Raw genomic sequence first — 18,058 nt, 5'->3', positions numbered from 1 at the left:
AACGCCCGCCCCGTCCCGGCCTCCCTCCGCCCCGTCCCGCCCCGTCCCGCCCCGCTCCCTCCAAGTGAGGGAATAAAGTTGCGGGCCGGGCCGGGCGGGCCCGGCCGGAGCGGAGCGGGGCTGCAGCGCGGCCGCGGCGCGGGGCCATGGCCTCGGAGGAGCTGGCGCAGAAGCTGCAGCGGCGGCTGCAGCTGGAGGCGAGCGGGGCGGCGGAGGAGGGCGAGGCGGAGGTGGCCAAGGGCGCGGCGGAGGAGGAGGAGGCGGCGGAGCGGAGCTCCCTGACGGCCAGCGCGGGCGCCGAGCTCAGCGCCAAGCTGTGCCGCCGGCACGACATCAACGAGGGCGCGGCGCAGCCCCGCCGGGCCGCCGTGTTCAACCCCTACACCGAGTTCAAGGAGTTCAGCCGCCGGCAGATCAAGGACATGGAGCGCATGTTCCGGCTGTGAGTGGGGCGGGGGTCCCGGGGCTCTGCCTTCGCCCGCGGCCCCTCCCGGCGCCGGCCCCGGGGGCACATCTGGAGAGGGGCTGCTCGCTCCCGGCCGCGGGCTCGCCCTTCTCCGCGGTTTTGCGGTCGGGCTGGAGGAAGCCGCGGCGGGTTCCCAGCGCCATCTGATCCCCAGATTGTCCCTGTGCTTTGCGGGGGGGTCGTAGGGTTCGCCTGGGGCTCAGCCCTGTGTTTAGTTCACAGCTTCTGCTCTACCTGGGCTTGGGACGGCGGCTGTTTGTGGTGGCACCCGTGAGCTGCGGCTTCGGGGGACGCTCTGGGTGGGACGGGGGGCTGCGACAGCGTAGGGGCTGCTGCCTCACACCCGGGGGCACGGGGTGGGTCTGTGTCCCGGGGCCCGGCAGAGGCACTGGACACTTAACTGCGACCCTGAACACCCCTAGCAGCTCTGCTGGCTCTGCCTCGCGGTGTCCTCGTTCTTCACACAGTCCTGTCTACCAGTCTTGGTGCTCCTTCCCGTGCACCCAAACAAAGCTTCAGCTTCCTCTTGCTTCCCCCTTCCTGAGGGCTAGGCTGGGATTCTTCTCCTGGCAGGAAGGTTTGTGTTAAAGTCAAGCTGCTGGTAGCAACAGGGAGAGCTGCTTCTCTAAGCAGGAACGCTTGGCCCTCCCTGGGGCCATGCTCTTGCACCTTATCTCTCCTCCAGACCTGTCCTGGCTCCTGCAGTTGGGCTGTGCCTGGGTACCTTTGATTGTGCTCGGGTTTCCCTCCAGCACCCCAAACCTCCGAGCTCCTGGGGGCCAGTGTCCTCCCAGCCCCAAGAGAGGGGTCAGACAGGGTGCCAGACTGGGGGTGAGCTGCTGCTGGGCATGAGGGGGCAGGACTATGGTGGCTGCCACAGCAAGGTGCGGAGATTTACTTAAGCTTACGGAGGTGACTGCAGTGGGCTTTGTAACTTGTCAGGTCCTTGTTTTCCTATCTGAAAGCTGCCTTGGGCAGCCGGGATTGTTGTGAGGAGCCCAAGAGGCTGGTCGAATGCTGCCAGCTCCCAGCACTGTGGGGTGTTGCTGTGCCCAGCCGGGGCTGTTGCCGCAGGAGACCAGGCAATGGGCTTTTGTGAGCTTACTGGAGTTTGGAGTTCTTTGTTGCACAGGCAGCGTTGTGTTGGCAGCTGGTGCGGGAAGGGAGGTGGTCCCGGCGAGACTGCTGCTCCACTCTGTCCTGTGTCCCTTTTGACTGTGCTTGAAGGGGATCCCACTCTGCAGAGGCTGAGCCGTGGTGCTGCGAGGACTGGAGGACAAACAATGCAGGCAGCTGCAGTGCCCAGAAGCTGTGGGCAAGAGGCTGGAGCAGGCGCTGCCTCAATAAGGAAAAGGAAAGGAACAGTGGTGGTTTGGGGAAATAAAAAGTGGAAGAGCTGAAATGCAGCTGAATTTTTCAACAATGAGCTCATTAAACGCCAGCCTTGTAAGCGGGAAAAACCTCGGCTTTGCAGTTGAATGCTAATCAGCTGGTCAGTGTAGCTGGAAAGCATTGCGTGCCCTATGAGGGCTATGGTAGCTGAGTGCTGGATGCTCCCACCAAAAGGGGAAGAAGGTGGGCTGTGTGGTCCCCTCTTGTGCTTCCCGGACAGGCAGACAGAAAAATCTGTCCTGGTTTTCACTCTGTTACAGGCACCTGAGGTTTGCAGTGGCAGAGGATCTGGTCTTTGCTCCATCTGCTGCCACTGACCTTTTTCAAGTGTTGGCTGACGCCACATGCTCCATGAGGAGAGGAAATGTTCCCCCTAATTCCTGTCAATCAGAGCTTGAGTTAATGTGATTAAGGCTTTTATTCTCTGTATGGCTTATTGGCCCTGGCCACCACAACCCAGGGTCTTTCTTACATCCCTGTCTCAAAGGCTTATTTTTCTCCTTTAGTATCTTCTCACTGCCACAGGACGCCAGGTTTCCACTGGGAGACTTCCCATCCGAAAAAATGTTTCTTGCCAGTTTAGTGGAACTTGTAAATCTGTAGTTCAGACTAAACTTGAGCCTGTGGGTCCTGTGCATGGTGGGGACTGGGTAATGGTGCTCCAGCTGGAAGGAGGTCCTGGTGAAAGCGGCTGCTCTGGTGCCTGTCAGGACATCCCATGGTATGGATGGTAGCTGTGACTGCCCTGTGACAGGGTGGAAGCAAAGGCCTTGTCTGAACATGGGACTTCCCAAATTCCAGTGCTCCATCTGGGTGCTGTGTGCTGCTGGCTGTGCCAGGGGCATTTTTCCAAAGCAGAAATGATGCTCCTTGCTCCTGCTGCCATGGTTGGGCTCACTTTTCCCCTGCTCTTGTCCAAGCCTCTTCTTGTTAGCATCCCCCCATTTCAGCCCCATTCTGCCAGAGATGGGGTGCAGATGTCTGCTGGGGTGCTGGGTGCAGGCAGCTCTCAGGGTGGGTATTTTTTTGGCAGAGGGACCAGGAAGTCTACAGCTCAGGCTAATTATAATGCAACCTAATTAGCTACCTATTCTGACAATGTATGAGGACTGATAACCTCTCTTTCCTGAGTCATTTTGAGCAAACTCTCAGGACTTCTGGATTCTCAGAGCTCCCCTTGGTCCCATCCTTGTTCAGGGAGATAACAGAGGGGAGTGTGAAAGCCAGGCAGCGAGGCTGTGTCTGGCAGGAGTGACCTTTACGAGAGACCTGTGGGGGAGGAGAACAGACACCGGCTTCATTTGTGGAGTGCGAGGGAGTGGAGAAATTCCAGTCTTGCTATTGCTTTGTGTTTAGGGAATTTCACGTGTTGCTCACGTGTTGCACAAGTGCCTTGTGTCTGGCGGGTGGGAGAGGCTGTGATGTCCCCTTGCCCTCTGGAGCCCCTTGGGAGCCCCTTTGCTGGGTGCCCCTGGCCTTGCCTGCTCTCCCCAGACCTGCCTGTGCTCAGGGTGATTGGGTATCTCTGGTCTGGGACCAGCTCTCTGGGGAGCCCCAGTGGTCAGAGCCTGTTCTTGTCCCCACCCTCATACGGAGGAATTGTTTCCAAAGCTTCTGGGAAGAGACTAGAGTATTCCATTTGGAAGGGACCGACAGTGATCACATCTAGTTCAGCTGCCTGACTGCTTCATGGCTGACCAAAAGTTAATCCTTGTTATTAAGGGCATGGTCCAAATGTCTTTCAAACACTGACAGGCTTGGGGCATTGACCACCTTTCTAGGAAGCCTGTCCCAGGGTCTCACAGCCCTCTCAAGTTGAAAGAAATGCTTTCTCAGGTCCAGTCTGATCTTCTCCTGAGGAACCAGTTTTGAACCATTCCCATTCACCCCATCACTGGATATCAGGGAGAAGAGATCAGCACCTCCCTCTCCATGTAAGGTGAAACACAATGCTCAGAGGGAATAAAATGCTGCTTAGAAAGGATTTTGAAATGTTTAAGAGGAGATTGTCATTACTTCAGCATCATTATTTGAACTGCTTTATTTCAAAACCTGTCTTAGGCCATTGCAGCATGCAAGAACTGTAGATTAAAGTACAGGTGCCTGTAGCATGTGGAGGAAGCTCAGGTACAGCAAACAGGTACAGGGAGGGCAGGTTTTCTTTCCAGCTTTTCTCAAGAAGTGTGAATGTTTAGAAACTGCTCTTTGATCCTTGAGGATTTGTTATGTCTCATTCAGCTGTCATTTTTTTGTTGCTTGGGTTTTTACAGGCAGCTGGAAGGTGACTGCAGAGTCACTACAGGTGATGCAGTCCTTGGCATCTCCTTTCTCTTTCCTCTGTGAGGTAACCCCCTATCTACCCTGCGTGGCCCCAGTGCAGTGCTTGTACTTGGGCAGTAATTGTGTGTAACACACTTCCTGCTCTCAAGCAAGTCTGTTCAGCAAACATTCCCTCCTTCCTTCCCCCTCGCTTTGGCTCCTGCTTTCCTCTCCCAGCCAGGCACGCTCTGCAGTCCGGGTGGAAGTGAGCCAGTGTGGGAATCTGGGCACATCCTCATTGCAGCAGCTCTTGGCAGCCGCTGCCTGAGTGTGTCCCTGTGTCCCGTGTGTGTGTGCTGCTCGGGGTGTGCTCGGGGCTGCCGCGGCTCTCGCATCGTGTGTGCTCGGAGCTGCTCCGGCTGTCCCGGACCCGGGGGGAACCTGCCATGGCCACGGCACCGACCTGTGCTGGAGCTGCCTGCCCGTAACGTGAGAGGTCTGTGCCTGTCGGCCCGAGATTCCCTCTCTAATGCCTGACATCCCCCGGGCGAGGCTTGGCTCGTGCCCCAGGGAGCTCCGAGCCCGAAGGAAGCAGAGCTGTGGTGTCACAGCAGGACAGCGGCTGAGGGCAGGGCTGGCCAGGCACCCGAGTGCTGCTTGCTGTGCCACTCCTGGAGTACAGGATGGGGCAGCTCCCCAGGATGCTGGGTGTGTTTGAGGACCGAACTTGCCCCGGTGCCCTCCTCCAGCTCTGCCTGTGAGAGCTGACGGGTGTCAGTCACCGGGACAGGGCTGTGCTGCAGGCGTGTGTGTGAGCAGACAGTGGAGTTTTATGAACCCCCAAAAGGCAGGCGATGGGGTCTTTGGGAGGGGTCAGGTGTGCAGGAGCACCAGCTGACCAGCAAGGTGCAGTCTGGGTCCTGCCCCATTGTGTCAAATGCCTGTGGCTGCTGTGGGGAATGAACTGCTCGTCTCATGCCCTATAAATATGCCTCTCCCTAAATAGTCTGGCTGTGCAGCAGCCGAGTGGCTGTACCCAGGTCCTAAAATACTTGGGCTGTTTTAGGAGGCGAGGGGGGTGGGGAGGGAATGCAGCAGTTTGCAGGGTGCTGCCGTTGGGTTTCAGTGTCCCTCTGTGTGCCTGTCCCCGAGTGCAGGGGACTGGTAACCTGATTTTTGGGAGCATCTCGGCGCCAGCTGTACTCCAGCCCAGCCTGCTCAACACCCATTGTGTGGCTGGTACAGTGTGCTGCTCTGCCACGGCCTGCTGCTGGCAAGACCCCATTTCTCACAATCCTGGCTTTGTGCTGCCTCTCTGCAGGGATGACGAGCCCTGAAGCTGTGCCCCATGCTTAACCCTTTCAGGGCGGCAGCCCCTGGGCCACTGTTTGCCTGCAGGTCGTGTATGTAACAGGAGGGTGAGATGAGCACAGTGGGCACGGGCTGGGCTTGTGCCCTCCTGCCTTCACCTTCGTAATCCAAAGCTTCTCTGTGAGGCCAGGCAGTGTCCCAACCCCACATGGACAGCCCTTGGAGGAGACCTTGCTGTTATTTTGCTTCTGCACCCAGCCAAAGGGCAGCATGAGCTTGCTGGGCCCCCAGAAACCCAACCCCAAGTGCCTCCCTGCCATTAGACACTTTGCTGCTGTGTCTGATCCAAGGTGCTGCATCCCCAAACACCTTACACCGGAGGAAGGGCCCCACACCTGTTCTCTCAAACAGAAAAGCAAATTGACCATTAGATATTGCACTTATTATGCTTCTGTGATGTCCTGGAAGTGCATCTCAGTGCTGGGCTGGGTAATGCTGTGATCGGGTGCCTTAATTAGCTGACACCTTCCTTGTGTGAAAAACCCGCTGTGTTTCCTCCCCGTGATGTCTCGGGTCTGTGGCCTGGTTTCTTGCCTAGTTTTTCAGAAAGCTGTCCAGTCTAGTGGGTACCTGGGTTTGCTGGGTGCAGAGAGTGCAGGCTGGTTGGCAGCAGGAGCTGTGTGCCAGCCTGGTCTGGGGGTGATGTCCCTGTCATTTGGGATCTCCTGGTCCTGGGACCCTTGGAAACAAAGAGGCACAGAGAGTATCAAAACTGGTTGTGGAGGTGGTGGGGCTCTGCAGAGTTGTGGATGCCCTAGTTTGGGGAACTGAAGGCAGGGGCAGAGCTCTTGGCTGAGCCCTGCCTGCTGCCCACGCCTGCCAGCAGTTTGTTGGGCCTGTCTTTGCCACAGCTTCCTCTGCGGCTGGGAGGCTTCTCCGCTGGAAAGGGCTTTCTTCCAGGGAAACCACAACTGTGCACATCTCTGTCTGGGATGGCTGCAGCCCTCATCTCTTTGGAAGGGAGCTAACAGTCAATGAAAGATCAGGGGTGGGAAGACTTGACCGGCTGCTGCCTGCTGGAAAGCTTTAGAGCCATGCCTGGGGCTTCCTTACTGCCTGGTTGAAAGGATCTAAGGCTGTCAGGGCTGAGGTGGTGGCCGGGGGCAGTGGCAGGCTGTGTGCCAGGGCTGAGCCAGCTTGGCAGACCCTGCCCTACCCTCTCATGTGGGCCTCCAGCTGTGTGCTGAGGGCAGGATCAGGACGAGAGGGCTGTTGAGGGGCTGTGTGATAGCAGAGGGCCCATCCCTGCAGCCTTTGGACTCTGACAGCCAGCCATGGCCCTGGGGGTGTGAAGTGTGGCTGCTGGGTGGGCCGGATGCTGTACCCACACCCACAGCACATGTTGGGAGGAATTGGTGCACGGTCCCAGGCTGTGCACAGCAGGTCACTCGTTGCCTCCCCGTCCCTAAAGCACCCCTCCCCTTGCTTCCACCTCCTGCAAAGAGTCCTTGTACTCCCTTGTTCTGCATTGGGAGTGTGGTCCTGCTCCAGTCTTGTTCCCGGAGGTGGGCACTGGTTTCCTGTGGTGCAGCCCTGGCGCTGGCTGGGTTTGCTGTGCTGCCCTGGGACTGCCTTTCTGCTCTGCCTGGGTACACAGAATAAACAGCTGCCATGAAGCAAGGTGCTTCTGTAGTACCAAAGTGTTCTGGAGAGAAAAGATCTTAACAGCTAGAGGGAGTGTGTTTGGCTTACAGAGAAAGATTGCTTTCTGAGGAGAGGTTCTGGTTGGTCTCTGCTCCCTGTTTCTCCTTGAAATGAGCAGGAGGCCTGGCTCTGCCATGCCTTTGCCTCATCACACTGGTGCATGGTGTAAGCTGCGTGCAAATAACCTTTGTGCTGGACAGGCAAGTGGGTGAAATGGAAATCCCACTGAGATAAGCTGAGGTCCTCCAGGTTCCTTCTGCGTGGGCGGTTTGGTCTGAGCTCCCCTGTGCACTTCTTCCTCTGGTGAGACAGCTCTGAAAGCTTCCAGCTACTTCCCTGAGCTTAATATATCTCAGCACTGACTGTGTCAGCTTCCCCTCTCTCCCGAGCTTTGAACCACACAGGGACTTTATCCATTTGCACGGTTCCTCTTCTGGGAAGATGGACGTGGGGATGATGATGACTGACCCGCTCGCCTTTGCACCCCGCAGGTATGACTCAGGACGGGATGGATACATCGACCTGATGGAGCTGAAGCTGATGATGGAAAAGCTGGGAGCGCCACAGACCCACCTGGGGCTGAAGAACATGATCAAGGAGGTGGATGAAGACTTTGATGGGAAGCTCAGTTTCCGTGAGGTGAGGAGCCAGGGAGGTGGCTGTGGGGCAGGGGGAGGAGGCAGCCAGGCCCAGTGCTCTGGCTTGTAGGGAGCCCTCTCCCCTCTGTTTTTCCAGCTGTGGGGTGCAGTGGAGAAGCTGGTGAGCTTTCCCATGCCAGGAGTACGTTGTCAACCTCCATCTCCACGTGACAGTACTAAGACCTGATGCCAAAGCTCTCCAACCTCCCTGCTGGCTTTGGGAGCACATTTGAGCCCTGTTGCAGCTGCGCAGGAGTGCTCACAGAGCTCCCTGCTATAGCTGGAGGGGGTGTGTCCCTTCAGTCCCAAGGTGTCATTGATGGGCTCCTGTGGCACAGCGGCTCAGGCCTCATTTCGGGTGCAGGGCAGCTGGTCTCAGGGCTATGAGAGGATCTGCTCCAGTTTCTGGGTCCCTCTCTGCATCACACAGTGACCACCCATGACAGGCTCTGCAAGGGCTGGTCCCCTCCCTGCAGCGAGGAGTGAACGTGGGGGTGCAGCAGTTTGGTGCTGCACTCTGGCTCAGCAGGGACACACCTGAACAGGCCTGTCTGTCACCACTGTGCTGAGACAGCTGGGAGCAGTGTGGGCAGGCCAGGATCCTGTGCCAGGCAGAGGAAGAGAGGGGATTTGAGCAGTTATGTGCGTGCACTCAGGGGTACCATAATCATCTCAGCAGGAAGGGGGAACCCAGATAGCAAAACCTCCTGTGTGATCATTTCCTCCTCCCAGACACTGAGTTCTGGCTCAGTCAGAAGTGAATGTCACACTGTGGCTTTCTGAATTAACCCACAGCCCCTTAGGCAGCAGCAGGGCCAGTCTGCCCTGGGTGTGAGGGCTGTGCTGCTGTCCTGCCTCCTGCCCCACGGGAGGGCTGTGTGGGCCCTGAGCAGCTGGGCTCCCCTGTTTCTGCAGGGGCTGTGCTCTCACCGAGCCACCTCTGGGTTGGGGTGGGGGTTTGCTGGTGGAGATGAGGTGCAGAGCTCTGCACAGCTCAGGACATTGAGTTTTTGCTGTGGAAGTGCCAAGAGCTTTGGCAGTGCCTGGGAGGGGGGCCGGGGCCCATGACCAGCTGGGCTGGTTGGGGCATGAGGGATGATTGGCAGCTCCACAGAGCTGCTGCACCATCTCTCTGTGCTGGTACATCAAACCATCTCCCCCCTTTTCACCAGTGTGATGCCCCATGGTCCAGCATGCAGGGTCCTTGGGACTGACCCTGTGCTGTGTCCTGCTTTCATGTCCCAAGGGTTTTGTTGCATTTCTTTCACTGCAAGAGGGCAGCAGGAGAGGACAGAGGCCAAAGATTGTGTTATGGAGACCAGCTCTTACAGAAAAAGGGAAAGACATGGAAATCTGGGGATTGAGAGCCTGTCACTGAGCTCTGTGCAGGGAAGGAGACGTGCCCGGTCAGAGGTGAACTGGGGGTAGCAAAGAATCCAGTGGAGCAGGAAGAGCACCATGCCGTGGCCCCAGGTCACTGATTGCCAAATCACTGTGTGGGCTGAGGAGCCCCTTGTCTCTAGGTGCCTCCTGGGCCACCCTTCACCCTGGGTGAAGAGCTGGGGACAGCCTCCAGGCTTGCTGCAGGGGTTCTCTCCTGTGGGAGAGAAATGCCTTTATCCTCAGGGCTCTGAAAGATGCCGTGATGTCCTGGCACCAGTGGTGCAGCACGAGTGGCAGAGCAGCTCCTCTTCTGCTGCCACCTGTTTGGAGCACAGCCCCTGCCTGGCCCCTGGCACAGGCAGGGCTGCCTGTGCTGCCAGCTCCTGGCACAGGCACATGGCAGCTGGTGCTGTGGAGCTTCTTGCCAGATGCAAAGCCAGTCAAGCAAATGCTTGAGTAGCCCGTGGGTTGGAATGAGGAGCATCCCTGGCAGAGCTCTGGGGACAAATTACACAGCAGCTTTGGCACATACCCAAAGCTTCCTGTGGCAGAGAGGAGCAGGATGCTTCTTGCCTTTTTGCAGATGTGCCCTGTCTCTCTGGTCTGTTTGGGCGGAGGGCTGGCAGAGAGACAGATTTCCTGATGGAGGAGGAGGCCTGAACCGTCCCATAGGCCTGTCCTGCTCTGCTTTTCGTTGCTGGTGATGAGCAAGCATGTGGAGGGTGACTAAGCTGAGTTGGGGCACTCAGACAACACGAGGAGAAACCTGGTTTAAATGAGTGTCTGAACGGAGCAGGGTGGAACTCGGGCACTGGGGGGCTCCTGGCTGCCTCCAGAGAATATCGAATCTTAACAAGACACTCTTCTTTTGGCCTGCCAGGGAATTGGCCGGGACCTCTTTCACTTGCAATAGGTCACTTTTTTCTGCTGCTTTGAGCAGTGTCCTCCAATCCCAGATAAGCTGTTGCCTGGCAGGGAGGCTTGTGTGGCTCTGACTTGCTGCTGCTGAGCCACTGGCCCTGCTTAGCAAAGCTGCCTCCTACTCCTGACCTTTGAGCATCCATCAATACATCAACAGTTAAGTGCACAAGACTCCCTCTGTGACTCAAGCAAGAAATTTAGGCTTAAAAGGTTAGGTATAGTGGGGAGAAAAAGCCCACACCTGTCTCTCTAGTCCTGTCACTACCACAGGAAACCAGAGTTAATTGCTGTAATAGTAATGCCTAATTGTAGCTGCTATCTAGAACCCTCAGAAATCCACCCTCTGTCCCCCACACCCGCTGAAATGCTGACCCACATCACGTGTTTGCTCCCAGAGTTGGTGCAAACCACAGCTGCTTTTCTGGCAAGCTGTTATTGCAGGGTTGCTGCTGCCCATCAAACCTTCCCCTGCACAGTGGCCAGCCTGGCACTGGGTGGGGGAGGTCTTGGCTCATGAAGGATGTGGAAGCAGATACAACTCGTGAGGTTAGTGGGTTGGAAGGTGTGGGTCGTGTTGTCCTCTTTGAGAGCACAGCTTTAAAAGGTGCCAGTGTTACTCACTTTTGCTTCTCTGTTGACACTTCCCTGAGGCTTTGCTGCACATGGAGTGTCCTGGGCCCAGCAAGGGGGTGAGACAGGCTGGGAGTGGGAGTTGAATGCAGATTGGTGGTGTTCTCTAATTAGTGAGAAGCAATGCCTTGAGGGTAGGTAGCTGGTGAGGTGAGCTGCAGGCTGTGTGCTGGCATGAGGAGGGATTGCTGCTGAGCTCCTGTGGAAACCAGCATGATGCCCCATGGCCCACCCTGCGGGGTCCTTGGGACTGACCCTGTGCTGTGTCCACCCCAGCTGGTGACTCAGTCCCAGGTTTCCTTTAACTCAGCCCCCCCTTCAGGGCCATGGCAGCCCGTATCTAGAGGGTTGCTGCCCCATCCCTTAGTTTCAGGGTGATTCATGCTTACTTGTACTCATGACCCAGTCCCTCCCCAGGTGACAGCTGTACCAGACCTCAGGATTGTGCTGCCTCCACTGCTCTTTTCCAATGCCAGGAAGTGGGACTTGCAGGGTGGAGCAGAAACTGTGAGGAGGAACCATGACTAATTCCAGCCGAGCTGCCAGCCCTCTGTGTCACCGTGCCCAGTGGTGGTGAAGGGGAACTCACCAGAGCCCGGCAGATCTGGGCAGAGGGCGAGGACGTCTTGGGGAGGATTTGGGTATTTTCCAAGCAGGATGTTTTGCCCGTTCAGCAGAGCACCATTTAGTTTCTTACATATGTGTGTGTTGGGTTTCTGTGGCCAGGTTTTGGGAGCAGGGGGGCTCCAGGGGTGCCTTCTGTGAGCAGCTGCCAGAAGCTTCTCCCATGTCTGGCAGAGCCAATTCCAGTGGCTCCAGGACAGACCCACTGCTGGCCAAGGCCGAGCCCAGCAGACATGGTGGGAGCCACTCTGTGATAACATATTTAAGAAGGAAAAGAAGTTATTGGACAGGTGTAATTGGGTCCAGGAAAGAGCAGAGTGAGAATATGGGAGAGGAACAGCTCTGCAGACCCCCAGAGCAGTGCAGAAGCAGGGGCAGGAGGTGCTCCAGGCCCTGAGATTATGTGGGGAGGCAGCTGTGCCCCTGCAGCCCATGGAGGGCTGTGGGGGATGCCTGAAAGGGGGATGTGAGCCCATGGGAAGCCTGTGCTGGAGCAGGGTCCTGGCAGGGACCTGTGGACCCAAGGGGAGAAGAGCCTGTGTGGGACTCCAACTCCTCTCCCTGAGCAGGGACAGAAACAACCTGTGATGAACTGACCGTAACCCCCATTCCCATCTCCCTGTGCCGCTGGTGGTGACAGGGAGTAGAACTTGGGAAGGAGGGAGGGGCAGGGGAAAGGTGTTTTTAAGATTTTTCTTCTCATTATCCTTCTCTGATTTTCTTAGTAATAAATTCAGTTAATATCCCTAAGTTAAGTCTGTTTTGGCCATGACAGAATTTTGGTGAGTGATCTCTCCTGATCCTTATCTGAACTCATGAACCTTTGTTACATTTTCTCTCCCCTGTCCGGATGAGGAGCGATAGAGAAGCTTTGGTGGGTGCCTGGGTCCCACCCAGCCAGGGTCAGCCCACTACAATGTGTTTGGAGGAGTAAAAGGTCCCTCCAAGCCCAGCTGCTCTGGCTGCCCCGCGCTGAGCACTCACGGGTTACGAGGCCGTCTGTGAAGCAATGCCTGGTGACGCTGCCTCTTCGAGAGGGCCAGCGCTGCTGTCATCCCCCCACCCTTCCCCAGGGGAGCCCTTACCAAACTCTCGCATCCCCAGCAGCTCCTGCGAGCAGCTGAAGCAGGGAGTGCCTTAGGGCTGGCTCGGTGGCCGGGACTCTGCTGCCCTCTCCGGGACATCTCTGGCTCTCCGCGGGGAGCAGCGCAGTCCTCAGCCTGGCAGTTCGAGAAGCGCAGCGCTAGAGGTGTTTGATGTTTCTGTGCAAATGGATTTCAGGGCAAGCCTGCCTGGTGCCTGCAGCCGTCTGGCCTGGGCTGAAGTGGCGCAGCTTTGTTACTTGTCCTCCTTTTGTACCCGGGTGCTTGTCCTTGTCTCTGTTCTCTCTGTGCTGTTCCGAGCACTGAGACACCTCCTGGGGTGGCCAAGAATAGCAGGGAGTTATAGGACCTCTCCAGGTACACACAGAGCTTCCACACCTTAACCTGGGGTTCAGTTGGCAGCTGGAAGGTGGTGCAGAGGTCTTTGTTTTTAAGCAGGAACGTTTTGTTCCTTCTGTAAAAACACAGACCAAAAGAGTGTTTTTATGCAGTGAAATAAAACTCTTTTTTTTTTGTTCCTTTTGCAATTCACTTCCCAATATACACTCTGCTGTGGTCACTCTGGATTTGTTAAATGTCTGTGGTCCAGTGTGGGACAGAGGTTTCACACCAAGTTGCTCTGTGGACACTTGTTCAGGCCCTTCTGTCACAAGGGCACACACGCACTTGGGCTGCTGTTGTCTCTGACAGGAGTGCACTGGTGCCTCTGTTCAGGGAGCCTGGGGTGAACCAGGGATGTCTTTGCCCTGCTTTCATTGTCATGGGATGTGATCTGAGCCCCCAGAATGCTGGGGAAGCTGGTGGGGCGCTTGTGAATACACCATTAGAGTGTGGGGACATAAAGAGCTATGTCTGAGCCCACCCTATGGTTGTATTGGGCAGAGGTGCCCTCCTTCCTCTGGCCACATAGCAGCCTAGGCTTGGTAGTAACTGTGCTTTACCAGGGCTCTGATTCCCAGGAAACCTTCATTTCCTGTGAGATTCCTGCTGCTTTTAGTCTGTAACAGGGCTGTGCACAGGAGCACAAGTTCCATGGTGCCACTTGGTTTATATAGACCTGGTTTCCTTTGCTCAGAAATGTGAATTCCAGCCCCCTGCAGGTGCCTGTGCTGTTGGTATTTTAAGTTGTCTGAGCCTCAGTGAAAAACTGGAATGTTTCCTCTCTCTCTTGCTAGTTCCTGCTGATTTTCCATAAAGCTGCAGCTGGGGAGCTCGAGGAGGACAGCGGCCTCTTGACTCTTGCGAAGCTCTCGGAGATAGATGTATCCATTGAGGGAGTCAAAGGAGCCAAGAACTTCTTTGAAGCTAAGGTATGGTGTGGCACAGAGGAACAGGAAAAAACTCAGCCATAGCTTTTCCCTTCCCTATTTTGTTGGGCTCTGGCTACAGCCTTTTCTGTGGATCAGTCAACACTAGGACAGTGTAATGCAGTGCCTGTGCTCTGGGTATTACCCTGGTGGAGCTGACTGGCCAACCTGTGTCCCTGGGAGCTCTGAGGGACTGGCTGGCTGACTGCTTTTAAAGACAAAAGTGTCCTGAAATCTAATGTAATAGAGTTTCCCATTTTTCAAAACCTCCCTCAAGCAGAACACTCCGAGTTCGGTGGTGAATGGAGTGTTTTGGAGTATAGGATTTCAGACATCTCTTTCTCGAGCAGCTCTCTGTAACCTTTGGAATCAAAATTATTCTGCAGGGTCCTGGGGTTGGCAGAAAGAGCTTTGCACCATTTGAAGCTGACAAAGCACCCTTTTTGAAAGCTCTCTTGGAGAGAAAATAATCCTGCTTGTTTATATAAGAAGTTTTTTCCCAGGAGCATAACACAGCTATTGCACAGCAGATGTACTGAGATGAAAGCTGGAAAAATAGCCAGCAAGTAAACAATGTCTCTTTGATCTGCAGATTATCCATGGTGTAGTATGATGTTCTCAGATTTGGCTGTGATTCAGAGCTGTTTTCTGCAGTAGTTTCTCCCTCTGTATACACACAACCTGTGCTCTTCTGCCTGCTTACAGAAATCATGTACATGACCCAGTGCTGAGGGTATTGTGTTGGTCACTGCTTAGTGACTATTAGTAAATGACCTTTCTTTTGTTGATTTTTAAAGCCAAGCAAGCTCACAGGTATTGGGTGTAAATACCCAAGCACTACGGCATAATTCATACGTGACCCATCCTGACAGGGCGTCCCAGCAAGCCCTGGGAGGTGCAGCACACGCTTCTGTGTTGCTCATCTGGGCGTAGCTCAGGCTCTGGCTCTCCCTCTGATGCAAGGCTTGACACTCGTTCATTTTCTCTTTCCCTCACAAAGGCCCAAGCCCTCTCCTCAGCCAGTAAGTTTGAAGCAGAGATAAAAGCCGAGCAGGACGAGCGGAAGCGGGAAGAGGAGGAAAGGAAGCACCGCCGAGCAGCTTTCAGGGAGTTAAAATCTGCATTTACCCAGTAACCAACCAGCCCATATGCACTCTGAGATTGCACAGGACTTGGTACGTTCCCCACATCAGGGCTCTACCTGGAGAGAACTGCTTGGATCCTGCCTAAAACTCACCACAGCTTCACTAGCCTTCCTCTCCTGAAGATCCTCCTGAGTTTCCAAGGGCACAACTCTTGCAGTTACTATGCATTCATAATGCTGTGAATAGCAGGAGCTGTATGTGCTGTTTGCTCTGAGCTGCCAGGAGCTCATCACCCTGGAGCAAAACCAGCAGATAGCAAATCATGGGTGAGCACTGACAAGCGTCATGTTTGCCTGCTTCATTCTTCCCTATACATCCTTTGGCTCTTAATCCTGTATTAATTCATTCCTTGCTTACAGGCAAGTAGTGAGGTCTTGTGTAAATCAGGGTGTACAAAGTACAGCTTGTCTCCCTGTACGTTTGTACTGCTGTTGGGTGTTGTCACCCTTTTCTTCTTCCTCAAAGCCCTGTGCCACAGGCACTGTGAAAACACTGTGAAGAGAGAAAGGTAGTTACTAGGGACGTGGATCAAACTCACTAGCATTTCCTGTAGCATTTTCTGCCACCCAGCACGTTGGAGAGTCTTCCAGTTTTTCTTCTCAGAAGTGCCATAGTAACCAACCCTTCAGTAAGAGACGAGGTTTCCCAAGACTTCGAAGGGAGGAAGCTGGCTCTCTGCAACGAGGAATAGAAAACTGAGTTGCCTGACCATTTCTCTTCTTTCACATTCCATCACATGTAGTGTACTGTATGGCTTCACTGTATTTTCCAGCCTTAGGCAGCTCTATCTGTTTTTAAGGGGTGTTGCCAGCTGGACAATGCAATTGGATGGCACACTGGCGTTTTCTATTTGGAATTTTGCTCATAGCGTTAATCATGAAGGTGACATTGTTTGATTTCCTTAGAGCCGTGACATAGGACACCAGCACAGCATCCTGAGCAACCCCTGCTCAGAGAGCAGTGAGGGGAGCACGTGGAGCTGAGCTGAGTTCTGAGGGCTTGCACAACACTATTGGCCATCTGCTTTTGCAGACACGGGGAACTTGCCCGCAAATATCAAGATGCCCACTGCTTGTCTGGGTATATGCACTGTAGGTCATGGCAGGGCAGCTGTGTTCCCTCAGAGACTGCTCTCGAGACATGGATTTGCTCAAATTCTGCCTCTGCTCTTGCCCCAGTTCATGCATTTTTATTTTTTCTTTCCAGAATGAAACTCACCAGTCGTCTTTTCACTTGTCTGTTTTGCTTCTTAAACTGTGAGCACTAAACTGTGAGCGTGGAATAATAAATAGAAAAACCTCTACTCTTTAATGTCAGGTGAAAGAATTGCTAAAGAATTAAACTGTGTATATATCTTCACAGATTATATTTTATAAATCACGCTTTTTAGGTAAATATTTATAATTAAATGTTTTTATACTTTACAACAAAGCAGATAATTTCGTCTTCAATTATTCCTCCTTTTGCTGAAATGTACAAATAAAGCATTGTTATCTCCAGTCTTGGCTGTGGTTTATTTCAGGTCCCTGAATGTACTAATTTATTCACAAATTACAGTAGTGATCCTCAAAGCTCGACATCCTGACTCGGATGTGTGGGGGGAGTGTTCAGCCCCTTCTTGGTAGCACTTCCCCTTGTGCTCAGCAGTTCTGGTGTAGAAAGCCCTAATGTTTGCAATTCCTTAGAGAGGGCCATGGCTGTGTAAATATTTGAAATAGTGCCCACTGCTCGGTGTTGACATCTGAAGGTTGTCAGCTTTTCCTTATCTTAAAATAGGCTGTGTCTCAGCCCCGGTGCTGCCCCAGCTGGGACCTGCACAGGTTGCTTCGGCTGCATTTCCCTTTGCATTTCCTCTCTCTGCCTTTAGTGAAGGGAAGAAGAAAAGAAAGAAAATACAGGGACATCTGAAAATGTGTCCAAGCATCTTGTTCGTCCTGTTGCTGATGTGCTGAGCTCTGCTGGCACAGCCGGGCTGGGCGGGGGCTCAGCAGGAGGTTTAACCACGCCCGATTTCAGGTGCGGTGGGGAAAAGGAAGGACACAATCGTTTCAGCCCGTGCAGCTCTGCTCTGCTGGGGGGAGTCCTCGGGTCCCGAGGTCAGGTGAGATCGGGGTGAAGGTTCCTTAGTCCCTATTGCCACGGGAAAATTGCAGTACTGCAGCTCTTGATTTTCCCTTTTCCTCGTTTTTCTCCCCAGCGGAGCGGGCACTGCTGACTCGTGCTGCTTTGCACGTGCAGCTGGGTGGGCAGCCTGGGGCTGTGGGAGAAGGAGGTGGAAGAAGGCCTTCCAGTGGTTTTGCTTTAATAGAATTGAGTCAGCTTCAGCTGACAAGTTTCAATAAGGAAACGAGCATTGTGGTTAGTTTTTGTTCAAATAGGTGCTGTTACCTGGGGCAGTAATTTGGTGCAGTGGACAGTAAGCACTTTTGGATGTACATTTATTTTGGAGTTGCAGCAATGTGCATTTTGAAATTAGCTTTGCAAAAAACTGACATTGGGAAATGAATTGCTTTCTAAATTGCTCTGGTTTGCTGGCAACTATTGAATTGGATAACAGTGTCATTAGGTTAGGCAGAAGTACTAGAAAGAAATTGTCTAGCTGTATCTCCCACCTAATACCATGTGACAATACTTAATTGTATTTACCTATAATTAATATATTACAATCCTTGATGCTCTGTCCTTTTATGCCTCGTGTCACCATAGGTGGCTCTCAAAGGTCCTGGCAATCCCAGTTCTCTTTAGTGGTACATTAATACCTGTCTGGAGCTCCTGACGTGCCCCAAGTGGATCTTGAGTCTGTGATGGCAAGTAGAGGAGTTTGGGGAAAAGTCTGTTGCGCTTATGGGTCTCTCTGAGAAGGGACAAAGACTTGCCTCAAGTCCATCATCTCCTAGAGTGGGAACTCCAGGTAGTCCTTGGTCCCTGAGGGGTTTTGTTTAATGTTTCCCAGAGTAGAAGTAGAGTGGAGGAGCCCCCACGGAGGGTGGGTTCAGCCTGTCTGGATGCTCCGATCACAGCAGATCTCTCCGGGCTGCTCCTGTCACTGCCATGGCCACTGGCTGCAGGGGACAGCCTGGGGTGGCCAGAAGTCTCACCCAAAGACCTCAGTGTGAACACAGTGGAGAGAAAGGGAAACAGCATGATCAGGCTCTTCCTGGGTCAGGGTTCAGGG

General features: G+C 54.2%; 1 protein-coding gene across 1 annotated transcript; it reads left to right on the top strand.

Moving 5' to 3' along the window:
• The first annotated feature begins 50 nt into the window (after window positions 1–50).
• Window positions 51–16,382, top strand: EFHD1 (EF-hand domain family member D1). Its single transcript, XM_027724983.2, has 4 exons — window positions 51–442; window positions 7,624–7,771; window positions 13,607–13,741; window positions 14,739–16,382. The coding sequence occupies exons 1-4, from the start codon at window positions 147–149 to the stop codon at window positions 14,871–14,873; spliced, it is 714 nt and encodes a 237-aa protein (XP_027580784.1). The 5' UTR covers window positions 51–146; the 3' UTR covers window positions 14,874–16,382.
• Window positions 16,383–18,058: the final 1,676 nt, after the last annotated feature.

The sequence above is a fragment of the Pipra filicauda genome, unplaced genomic scaffold (genome assembly GCF_003945595.2).
Source record: "Pipra filicauda isolate LSUMZ 115617 unplaced genomic scaffold, ASM394559v2 scaffold90_size2875636_pilon, whole genome shotgun sequence".
NCBI classification, from domain to species: domain Eukaryota; kingdom Metazoa; phylum Chordata; class Aves; order Passeriformes; family Pipridae; genus Pipra; species Pipra filicauda.
Note: the sequence above shows the minus strand (reverse complement) of the source record. Positions and strands in the feature narration are given on the sequence as shown.